General features: G+C 35.1%; 2 protein-coding genes across 2 annotated transcripts in view; both read right to left on the bottom strand.

Moving 5' to 3' along the window:
- The window catches only part of hibch (3-hydroxyisobutyryl-CoA hydrolase), a 16,442-nt gene extending 14,523 nt beyond the window's left edge, over positions 1–1,919 (bottom strand). Inside the window, exons 1-6 of the mRNA XM_024287112.2 lie at positions 1,734–1,919; positions 1,266–1,308; positions 753–884; positions 528–612; positions 341–421; positions 181–233 (exon numbers count right to left, since the gene is read on the bottom strand). Of these exons, the coding sequence (XP_024142880.1) occupies positions 181–233; positions 341–421; positions 528–612; positions 753–884; positions 1,266–1,308; positions 1,734–1,762 (423 nt within the window). The 5' untranslated portion in view covers positions 1,763–1,919. The remainder of the gene's footprint in view (positions 1–180; positions 234–340; positions 422–527; positions 613–752; positions 885–1,265; positions 1,309–1,733) is intronic.
- A 4,554-nt stretch (positions 1,920–6,473) lies between these two features.
- Positions 6,474–7,729, bottom strand: LOC112155355 (zinc transporter 7). The gene is made up of 4 exons (XM_024286912.2): positions 7,643–7,729; positions 7,442–7,488; positions 7,003–7,337; positions 6,474–6,794 (listed from the first exon to the last, which is right to left on the bottom strand). Exons 2-4 carry the CDS (start codon positions 7,458–7,460, stop codon positions 6,753–6,755), a joined length of 396 nt encoding a protein of 131 aa, XP_024142680.1. The 5' UTR covers positions 7,461–7,488; positions 7,643–7,729; the 3' UTR covers positions 6,474–6,752.
- Positions 7,730–12,003: the final 4,274 nt, after the last annotated feature.

Genomic DNA, 12,003 nt, shown 5'->3' with positions numbered 1-12,003 from the left:
GTTTGAGAATTTTGAGTCCAGTGACTCTAAGTTCAGGTTCGAACTCTAAATTTGTTGAACCTGCTTCTTGAAACGGGCCCCTGGTCTAACTCACCAGCAAATCTCTTGCAAAAATATATATTTTTTCTCATATTAAACTTTTAGAGGATAAACAAAAGCTATTTTTTGGAACATACTTACCCCTCCCATTGTTATGCCATTAATTAAAGCAATATATGGTTTCTTGAATGATCCTTAAAAAAACAAAAGAGAGAAAATTTCAAAAAAAGGAAACTGCAACACACCTTAACATTTGAAAAGTAAAAAAATATATATATATCTACAAGACCATGAAGCTTACCAATAGCGTTGTTTAGAGTGTATTCCTCCCGAAAAAAGTCCTGTGCAAGTGAATCCCCAACCTTCCCTGCTTCTGTGACCGCTGAGAAGAACCGAAACACCAAAACAGTCAAATCGATATATTTATTTTTGCTTCAATTTTGCAGTTAATAAAAAAATTCTTGACATCCCAAAGAATAGAAAATTACCTCTAATGTCTCCGCCGGCACAAAAGGCTTTCCCACCTGCTCCTTTAATGATCACAATGTCAGTCTCTGTGTCGTTTTCCCATTTCTGGAAGCAGACAGATACTTTGAGTTTCCTTAAAAAATAACTGAGAAATTCAGTTTACATTTTTGGATAAACGCATTGACACTCTACATTCTTAACTTGTATAATGCTCGGTTAATTAGAGGATGTGGACATTTCAGTACCTTGAGTTGTGGCAACATTTGCCTAATCATTGTCAGGTTGAGGGCATTGAGAACTTTAGGTCTGTTCATTGTAATCACACCAGCCCTGCCCACTTTCTCCAGCAGAACCTCTGGTTCAGTATGACTCGACATCTTTAGAAGAGAGAAATGCACAAAGAAATGTTTTGCCAGTCCTAAAACAACAACTTTGAGATTTGTCATATTAATATCAAAGACAAAGTATTAGTGATACAAAGGCTGGATTGAAAGTTTGAGCACCCCAGGTAAAATGTTATACTATTGTGCATAAAGAACCCAGAGCACAAGACACACTGAAACCATTAAATATTAATTTTGCCAAAAGAAGTTGAATTAATTGCTTAAATAGGCCTTGGAGGAAGCGAACTGTTGTGTTTGTTTTTTATCTATTGCTTGATTCAACTGGCATAGATACAATGGATAATACATCCTCTGTTCACGATCAATGGGAGCATGCTCACAGCAACATCAAAATATTTTGTCAGGTTTTCTCACCATTTGAGCCTGAATTCGTTGCAGTCTGTGAATGGACTTCAGTCTGGTGGAAACAGCAGATAGTGATGGTATTATTAGCAACTCAACACTGACCGATCACTAGTTAATCTTTTAGATGTTCTTAAATACAATGCCATTCTTAAAATAAAAGCAATAAGACACACCCACTTTTCTAGCTAAAAAATAATAAACATGACAATTCTGTGGAACGACTTTGTTTATGCCTAACTGAACAGGTTCACTTGTGCTAATTCGTGCATATATCCAACTATAGAAAACAAATAGAGAAATAAATAATGCTTGAATTTATTTTCGAAAACTTTTCATCTGCAGTTATAATGTGCCTGTAAATAAGCTGTAACCAGCATGGCTGAACAGAGGTGAAAGTACAAAGAAGTCACACAGCTGTTAGCATACCGGTACTCAAAAACATTATAACAGCACAGGAGAGTATAAACTTTAACATACCTGCAGGTAGACGTTAAAGACTTTAACATGTTTACTAAATTAAAACGTAGACGTGAGCTATATTTTAGCACAGCTCACTTTTCTCTTTACTTTGTTTTTGCGCCTACTTGCTGCAGCAGGAGTCAAACTCTTTCGCTTGAGATTCATTCCCAGCCGGTAGAATTTAAGGTGACACAATGTTTATAAGTTCACTTAAACACGCCTTCATGTAACTAAAACAAGTTTCAAAATGAAAAATAAAATAAAAATAGTCAATAAATTTAATATGAAAACAAATTTATAATTATTTAACACATCTTCGAGTAAATTGAAAGCATGCGGAACCCAAGTTTATGTTAAGCACGGACGAGATTCCTTGTCGTCCCTTGTTGTGTATGGTTAGAGTTTCTTCTCTAGACCGATAGGTGGCAGTAAAACTCCTTTTTTTGTTTGTTTGTTTTCCCCAGACATAACATATACCGGGGGGATAGCAAATACAATTACAGAAAGATATTATATTTTACAAAGACATCATGACAGATGTTTGCTTTAGAATGGGAGCTTCTGTAAATAGTTAAAACATATGATTCAATTTCTTTCAATAAAACAAATGAATGAAAAGCTTTATTAATCAAGAAGGAAATTTAAACAGTGGAAAGGGTTTACTGTGCATGAATTTAGATATGTGAATGTAACATTTTGTAAGGAGATTGAGAATATTTATTAAAAATATAAATATTTTTGTCAGCTTTTACAAGAAAACCAAAACGAACATGTTCCCACTTTAGGGTAAAATCATCATAAACCTTAGCTTGAATGACTTTGGTCAGCACTTTCCATAATTTTTTTAAAAACATTCACAGTTCTAAAACAAATGAGTGACTGTTTTAAAATGAGAGTTACAGAAAGTACAGTTAGAATATTTGTCTTTAACAAATCTGGTTAAGTATTGGTTAGTGTGGTAAAATGTTTGCAGTATTTTAAATGAAACGTCTTTTATTTTGTTATTCAAGAAAAATTTGTTTGGCAGAAGCCGTATTTTTTTCCAATTTCTATGAGGGACAAAATGCTTCCTATAAGAGCGAACGTAAAAAATAGATGCAGAATTTTGTTGGAGCTTGGCACGAGTTACTCGAATGTTCCTATTTCCAACAGCAAAACAGATTTTACCCACTGGGGTATCAGTGACATTTACCAATGGAGGAACCTGAAAATCTTCTGTTCAGTTTTGATAAAGAGAGCAAATTTGTCTAGGAATAGCATAAAAAACAACGCAGTATTGTTTTGGGGAAACAGCAAGATTAAATTTTGTGTTCAATTCCTCAAAACTTAGCAAAACTTTCCATTTTCTTTTTTTATGTCTTGATTTTCCTTGCTGTAGTTAATTAATCAACATTTTATTTTCCGAAGATTTCAAAAGGATTTTGACACCAGCTGTTCCTTTTTGTATGTGTATATGTGTGTGTGTGTGTGTGTGTGTGTGTATATGTATACTTTTTTTAAATTGTTTTTTGTTTCAAACACAATACAAAATGAAAATAAACATAAGAATTTAAAATACAAATATAATAATAAAAAAGAAATACAAATACACAAGTAAAGCAAACCTTGTGCTTGAAAGGGAGCTGAAGAAAGATTCTTGTGTGATCCCACCCCTTTTTACAACACTTTTGTTACGTTATCTACAGTTTTTTTTCTCAAAAACACCTCAAATTATCTTCTGATTGAAACGTATGTACAATCTTGTTTGTGTATGTTTATAATGATCATGTCAGTTCTTGTAAAGATTCAGCAGTGACAGCTTGTATGTTTTTTTAAGTGACTGTAAACGTTTGCTTTGTTTTAAACCTCCATTCAACCCATTCCACAAATCCACTCCACAAACTGATAGGCACATTTTCTTTTTTGTTGTACGAATACATTGTTTTTTGAAATTCAGCTGTTGTCTTAAATGGTAACCTCCATCTCTGTCCTTGAACATTTGTTGTATGTATAATGGAAGTAAGTTGTTTCTGGCTTTAAACATAATGAGGGCTGTTTTAAGTTTAGCTAGTTCCCATAGTTTTAATAAACCAGACTTTAAAAACATGTGTCCCATAATCCACACCATGAACTATTCGAATAGCTTTTTTCTGTAATATGTACAAAGATTGTAAATTCGTTTTATAAGTATTTCCCCAAGTATTTCCGAGGAACTCGATTTCAGTTACTCTTTCTATCATATGATTGTCTATAACAACTTTGATTTCTAAATCTGCAGGGATATGACCATTTCCAAAAATCCTGTATTTTGATTTGTTGACATTGAGTAAGAGTTTATTTATATCAAACGATTGTTTTAGTTTCCTAAATTCTGTGTTTACAGTTTTTATAACTTCTTTGAGATTTTTTCCTGTGCACACTATACTTGTGTCATCAGCATATAAGATGTATTTAAATTTGCTTGATACAATATGAATGTCATTTATGTATAATATAAAAAGCTTTTGACCTAATATCGATCCTTGAGGAACTCCGCAGTTTAAACTTAGCATGGATGATTTAAAATGATCCAGTTGTACGAACTGCTGCCTGTTTTTAATGTAACTGTTTAACCAATTTAATGCCAGTCCTCGTATTCCATATCTCTCCAACTATTTTACTAAAATGTTGTGATCAATGGTGTCAAAAGCCTTTTTTAAATCGATGAACACTCCAACTGTGAACTCCTTGTTGTCTGTGCCATTTATAATTTCTTCTGTTAATTGCATTATTACCATGGAAGTTGATCTGTTTTTTTTTCTGAAACCGTATTGATCATTGGACATTAGCTTATGGACCAAGTTTGGATTTCTCTTTATGTGGTGTTCAGCAGTTTCCTTTACAGATTCATTTGTATGATTTATTTCGTCAGCTAACTTTGGTCCTATTTTTACTAAATATTCATTGAATTCCTTCGTCATCTCCTGTATATTGTTGCATATTTCATTTCTACTGACTAAAGTTTCTGGATAATTTGTTTTCTCTTTGTGTTTTCTAATAACAATGTTCAATACTTCCCAGATTTCTTTAGTATTTGATTTATTATTTTCTAATTTTTTTGTCTAATAATCTTTTTGCATGTTCTCATAAGACTGGTTAGTTTGTTTGTATATTTTTTATATCGCTGTTCTGCTTCAAAAGTTCTGTCTTTTAAAAATTGCTTGTATAAACCGTTCTTTTTTGTGCATGCATTAATCAGTTTCTTTGTCATCCACTGATTTTTGTTATATTGTTTCTTACTACAGGATTTAGTAATCGGGCAGTTTTTGTCATGCAGTGAGGTAAAGTCCTGCATAAATTTGTCGTTAGCTGCATTGACATCATGACATTCGTACAGGGTTTTCCAAATTTTCGCTTGCAGTTCTGATTTAAATGCATTTATTGACTCCTCTGTTAGTTTTCTTTTGCTTTTTTTCTTTTGTTTCTCCACAAACGCATTCATAGTTTGCAAATACCAGAAGGTGGTCACTGATGTCAGTCAGTAATCCACTTCTTATTCTGTTTTCTAGGCAGTTTGTGAATATGTTATCAATTGTTATCAATATCTGGTTACATGGGTGGTGAATAATAAAAACAAGTCATGTCAAATGTTGATTGTTTTATCATCGGTCAGGAAAATAATTTTTTATATCTTGCCGTTCATCGCTGAAATAGTGACGAATGCCGAACATGAAACTGACTTAACCACACTTTTTGAAAGCTCTAAACTATGTGGCTCCATAGCCAAACCATTCCTGATTTTTACAATCATCCCCTAAAATATCCCGTTGAACAACAATTAAATTTATCCTGGGAGGTGATTAAAATCCGTGCAGACAGGCAGCATGTGTGTCTTTGCTGAAGGTATTAAATGTGGCCAACATGAATTTCTATCAGCTTTTGTGCCGATCGCACTTAAAATAAGTGCAAATAACATCAGCCAAAATTGAACCGGTTAGAATATCTGCTCTAGTGAAAGGTTTATATTTTCAATAAAACATCCAAAATTGGAGGATAACAAACATTTGTATTTTGATTTGAGAACTATCTGAGAGAGGAAATGAAAACACAGTTTGGCAGGAAATAATTATTGTACATTTTTCTTGTGAATTTGGTAAGGTTACCTTTATTATTTACGTAAAATTGTGTTAAAGAACATTCAGCTGTCAGCTTTGCCCTTCTAAATGCAACCACCAGAAGTAAAGCTTCCCGTTTCTGGCCTTGTAGCCATTTTGTCTGACGTCAGCGTGAAAAGGGTCTATATATTGGATATGTATGTAAAAAAGAAAGAAAATTACACTTTGATGAACAACACGACTTCTTAAAACCACTGATATCATTAAAATAAAAAAATAAAAAAACACCAAATTTACTGAATGTTTATATAAATTGATATAGGCCTACTTAACTTAATTTTTTTTTTACAGTTTTTAAACTGTACTTCTGTCATTTTTTTTAAATACTTCACATGCTTTAAATCAAGTTACAATGCAAAATCTTGTCCTCCAGATACGTCTTAATTTTTTTAGCACATTTCTTTCAGTGCCAAAGAGTCCATCCAAACAAGAAACCCTTACAACGCAACAATGAAATGTTGTACATAGTGATTTGTAAGCATATTTTAACTGCACATGCTATCAAAGTAAGATAAGAACAATAAAACTCGCAGGGTGTGCCACAGTCAGGGCGGAGTAAAGCAAATATTGTCAGCCAGTCTCACCTGAGCAAGCGAAAAGCAGAACAAACAAATGAAAAATGCCATTTTCTAGTGGAACAGATGAATCACTTTTATTATTTTTCTCACAGTCATGGAAGAAATTTCACAAATACAACACAATAATTGTGAAATCAGAATATCGGTTTTCAGAAAAGGTGTTGCTTGCTATGGTACGTTGATAAAAAAAAAAAAGAAAGAAAAGGAAGAAACACCTTTTTTTCTGCATGCTTTAAAAACTACTTATTGTTTCATCATTTAGAATCAATATGATAACTTTTGCTCATTATCCTCCAGGGTTTTAGCCACCAGTGGTCCTCTTCTGTTTAGTCAGAATCACTGCTGCTGCTACAGGAGCTGCTGGAAGACTGCAACAGAGAGATGAAGCAAACACTTTAAGAAAAGCCAGTAAAAAAATACAATGGAATATCAGGAAAATCAAGTTACTTTACCCAAAAATTTTCAATATTTATTCAACACATTTAACAGCATCTGGGGTCATTTGCATGCAAGAGTTTACACCTTGAAATGTCTTATGACAGCTATCATTTGAATACTCCTGAAAAAGATTCTTACCCCATGGCTGTCTTTTCCTTTCTTGTGACACTTGCCATGTTTGTGTCCGTGTTTGTGCTTGTGCTTGTTCTTGTCCTTGTCCTTTTTCTTATGCTTGTCCTTGTGTCCATGTCCGTGGCACTGTTCGTGACCGTGGGAGTGCCCATGACCATGCCCATGACCGTGACCATGACCATGTCCGTGGCATTGCCCGTGACCACCAGCTCCAGGGGGATAAGCAGGGTTTCCGTGGACAGGAGGGCAGTTTGACTGAGGCGGCGGGTACATTTGAGGATTGTTGGGGTAGCCCCCAGGCATTTGAGGGTTGGGAGGGTAGCCACCTGGACACTGGTTTCCTGGTATAATGAGAAGGGAAGAATGAGTTACTGCATCTGAAATGATTTATTGAATTCACAACTACATGACTATTTGCTCCCAAAATTTTAGCAAAGTTTTTTACCTTGGTTGTGTCCGTACATCTTGAAATCTTACAGCAAACTATAGACTCTGAAAGAAGAAATAATGTCCTTTAAAAAATCAACAACAAATAAATACTTTACTTAAAACAACTGACAAAGGAGTTATGGAATAAAGTTCTAAAAAAAAGTCAGTGAATGAAGAATAGAAATTTAGCAAAGGTTCAATATAAAAAGAGGTTTACCGTGTTGACAGGCAGATCACCTGCTGGCTGTAACCAGCTCTCCCTTTTTATGGAAAGCTTTGAGGGGCAACGCCTTCATTCATTTGAGCTTTATGACACTCACACATCAGCATGTTTAAATATTAACATCCGAGTATAGATTGTACGGATCTGCACACACTTGCCAATTTTACATTTTTTTTGTTTTTGCATCCTTTTTTCAATACATCCAATGATGAGCTTTCTAAAAAAAAAAATAGAGTTGCTTTTTTAGGTTTATTAATTTGCAACATCAAAACAAGTAAATGATTAAAAAATGACAAGGCTTTTGTTTTCCCCACATGCAGCTGTTAACGCCCTTGATGACCTTTGTCTGACTGAGTTTCATGTTTTGAAAGTCAACACCATTCACAAGTGCTTTGCTACAATGTCGACCAAGAAATCAAAATTAAATCTTTAGAGAACTTACAGAGATTATTTTTAAATGTACAATTTAATTACACACGTAAACAAGAATGTTTAAAATAAGCATGAATAAATGCTATGGGAGTTGATTTTGGCTAAAGAATAAGCCAATGACATCAAGTGATTGTGCCTCATGGAATTTTAGGGTGTGTACCAGAGAAACACCTTGGCACAAAGGTCTATAACCTGCCTCATACATCAATATTAAACAGAAGCAAACAGAGTAATAAAAACCTTAAGGACACATTAAACCAGACTTTGAAAATGTATTAGTTTGTCATTAAACGCTATTGTGAAAGGCAGGAACGGCACTTGGCTTAATGCATTGTGCACACAATTGACCAATAGTTTGTATTTCTCACGCTGTTTGCAGATTAGTTCATGTGTGTGACTAAACCCGAAAGTTATCACTTAATATTTAACATTGATTGTAAGAAAAAAGGCCTTACAAAAAATTATTCTTTTAAGTAAAAAAAAATCAAAATTCATGAAGACATTTTTTTTTCAAACTAAAATTACATTGCTATTTAAAAACTTTCTTAATGTTTTTTTTTTTTTGCAATTCATTTTTTTCTATAAATTAGGGTCTTTTTTATTTTCTTAATGTTCTGTTTTTGCAGTGTGCAGAAGCTGCTTTTTTCTCATGATTAGAATGGTCTTTAAACTGTACAGCTCTTCATAATAAAAGTGGTGAGTGTTCCAGGAAATGTCCAGATAATGCATCATAAACAAGCATACATGCATTTTGTGTCTACGGTTGCGAGGGTGTGGTAAGAAAATATACTTGTGCGATTTGTGTGTGTGCAATTTTTTATTTGTGATTCGTGTCCGCATTTTTGTGTGTAACTTTGGATTAAGTTTGAATGAACAAAACATATGAAGTTATGTGCAATGAAATGTGTCGCAACAATGAATGGCTTTCATTGTTGCGACACATTTCATTGCACATAACTTTGTGCCTCAATAACAGAAACTGTTAAGTTCTGTCCTCTCGTTAAAGTTTTCGATAGAAATCTCCATTCTACAAATTCTGCCACTGGATGACAAATGTTTCTGTGATGACATTAAAACTTTCAGTTGTCTATCTTGACAACTAGATGGCACAGTTGGCTCAGGTTTAATGCAACAGTCCTAACAGACCTGCTTATATTGCCACAGTGTACCGGTAGTCACAGTTAAAGAGAAAGCTTAATTTAACGTGACAGTCAAATAAAACAAAACAGCATTGCAACAGTCTTTGTTATATTTTGATATTTATTTTAGAACTCAGTAGAAATCCCCGAAAAAACTCAGAAGCCAGATGCAAGTGAGTTAAAAGAAAGGCTGTCACATGAGGACGGTCAAACTTGATGCCGAAACCACAAAAAGACTTAGTGTTTGTCAGATGAGGGTGTCTTTTAAAGAAAGAACGTTTCCAGAAGTCTAGTCGGAGTCGCTGCTGCAGGAGCTGCTGGAAGACTGTAGGTGGAAAGAAAAGAAAAATATGAGACATTTTTTCAACACATAAAAAAACAGGATGAGATTTTATTTTCTTATGCCGTTGCTCTTTGCTTCATTTAAATTTTAGTGGAACAAAATTATTAAATGTTGAAGGCAAAAGAACAACAAAAACATTTGCCACTCCCACTCACTCTTTACTGCTGATAGTCCTCACAAAGAGCGTTTGCCGTATACATCATTTAGAAAAAAGAATACATTCTGTACTATAGGTTGCTTCTCACCCCGTGACAATCCTTGCCCGTCTTGTGGCATTTTCTGTGCTTGTGTCCCCGCTTGTGCCTGCGCCTGCACTTTTTCCCATGACCGTGACCATGTCCGTGTCCATGTCCATGTTCATGTCCATGTCCATGTCCATGTCCATGACCATGTCCATGTCCATGACCGTGGTCATGACCATGACCATGACCATGACCATGTTCATGTCCATGTCCATGTCCATGTCCATGTCCATGTCCATGTCCGTGGCCTTGGCCCTGTCCTTGACAGCCTCCGGGTCCAGGACCAAATCCGTGGCTCTGGACTTGGCAACCTCCAGCTCCAGGACCAAATCCATGGCTCTGGACTTGGCAGCCTCCAGCTCCAGGACCATGGCCATGACCATGTCCTTGGAAGGCTCCAGGTCCGGGGCCAAAGCCATGGCTCTGTTCTTGACAGCCTTCAGGTGCAAGGCTAAAGCCTCCTCCAAAATACCCTCCTGCAATAAGGCAAATGTTGATCGTTTGTGGTCTAAACAACTGGAGAATAGAAATTTCAAAATAAAAGTGCATACCCTGTCCGTGCCTGTCCATTTCAGAGCTGCCAACACAGACAAAAGTTCACCAACAGAGTCGCCTGGTCTGAAAGAAATAAAATGTTAGTTACAGAAATTAAACTTAAAATGGATTTCAAATGCAAAAGTACGATATCAGGGAATTTCTGCACAAATCAAAACTTAGTCTAATTTACGTATTTACCATTACAATACATTGCAGAAAAATAAATCTACAAAGATGAACTTACTGTGCACCGCTGAGTCGATCTGCAAACCCGAGGAGGACCTGCTGCTCTTTTAACACGAAGCCACACCTCAACCTCAACTCTTCACTGAAACCTGAAAATCCTGGTATGGTGAAAGTGTGTAGGGGGTTGTGTTTTTAATCCTTACAACACACACATACAATGACATGCCTGCTGTTAGTTTAAGCGTGTGATTAATGTTGTTTTGAAAAGGTTTCCACAACTGTCTTCTTCTTAAGAAAAAAACACAGTTTTCTTTCTATCAAAATTGCTGATGAAATCAGAAAACAGAACTGGTCTCTTGGCATTTTTTCTAATTCACTTGCAGTCATGCAGTGCTGAGCAAACAAGGAGTCATTTCAAAACATCTCAAGCCTCTCAATGAAACATATCAGTTTAATTTGACAATTAAACTCAAATAAAAGAATACTTAGAATCAGGTCAGTTTTTTTAAGGAGCATCTATCTCTTTAAAGACATCTTTAAGATGGTTAAGCAAAGTAAACCAAGCATGTAGTTTATTGTTTTTTTAAAAAAGCAGTTTTTTGGTTAGTTTTCTCTTGGTGTGCTGCTGTCATTTCAATCTCTAACAATAGCCTTCTTTTCATTGTCATATTCAAAATAAAAGAAGTTTGGACACTTCCCATTTCAAAGGAAACACAAAAGAAGTATTTACATGAAGTCCACAAACTACATTTATTTGGCAAATGTATTTTTTTAAAGTTATTTTAAAATGATTGGTTAGTTACTTTGATAGGGCGAATGTTTGGATCAACCCACAGCTATGCTAAAACTTCCTGTTTGGTTGCATGCTTAAAAAAACATGTTTTCATGTTAATGCTGCAAATATTGAGTTTTATCAGTTAAAGTACTGAATCTTAACTGTGTAATGTAGATCATCTAAGTATAGATGTTCAACAGGGCTGCATGAGTGTCTTGTATTTGTATTGTTGGAAAAATGTAATTTTCTGGATTACCTGCAGTCTATATCACACCTAATAAGTTAATTTGATAGATATGGTTTAGATACACTTGCATGTAGTGTCGGAGAGGCCAAGAGCAGAGAATGACTCAAAGGATGGCTTATGATGAAAGAAGAGTGAGAATAATGTATTAGCAGGAAGAAGGTGTTTTTCAGTATATAAGTCAATGGAGCAAGGATTACGAAAAAGGGATTCCTACATGAATGACAGAATTGTATGAGTAAGGTGTTTTCATGAAGTTGCTGGTAAAGAGGAAAGTCAAGGGTGGGGTGGATGGTTCACCTGAGTTAAAACAGACACGTCAGGTGATTGGACACTGTTGTCACATGGTTGAGGCATAGCCCTGCTACTGCACTTTAGAACTGCATTACCTTTATTTGCTTAAGCTGCTTAAACAGCACTTCCTGTTTGGATATCAGTTTGGAAAAACCGGCTAACT

The sequence above is a fragment of the Oryzias melastigma genome, linkage group LG21, assembly GCF_002922805.2.
Source record: "Oryzias melastigma strain HK-1 linkage group LG21, ASM292280v2, whole genome shotgun sequence".
Classification (NCBI taxonomy): Eukaryota; Metazoa; Chordata; class Actinopteri; order Beloniformes; family Adrianichthyidae; genus Oryzias; species Oryzias melastigma.
This window is presented reverse-complemented; position numbering and strand designations above follow the sequence as displayed.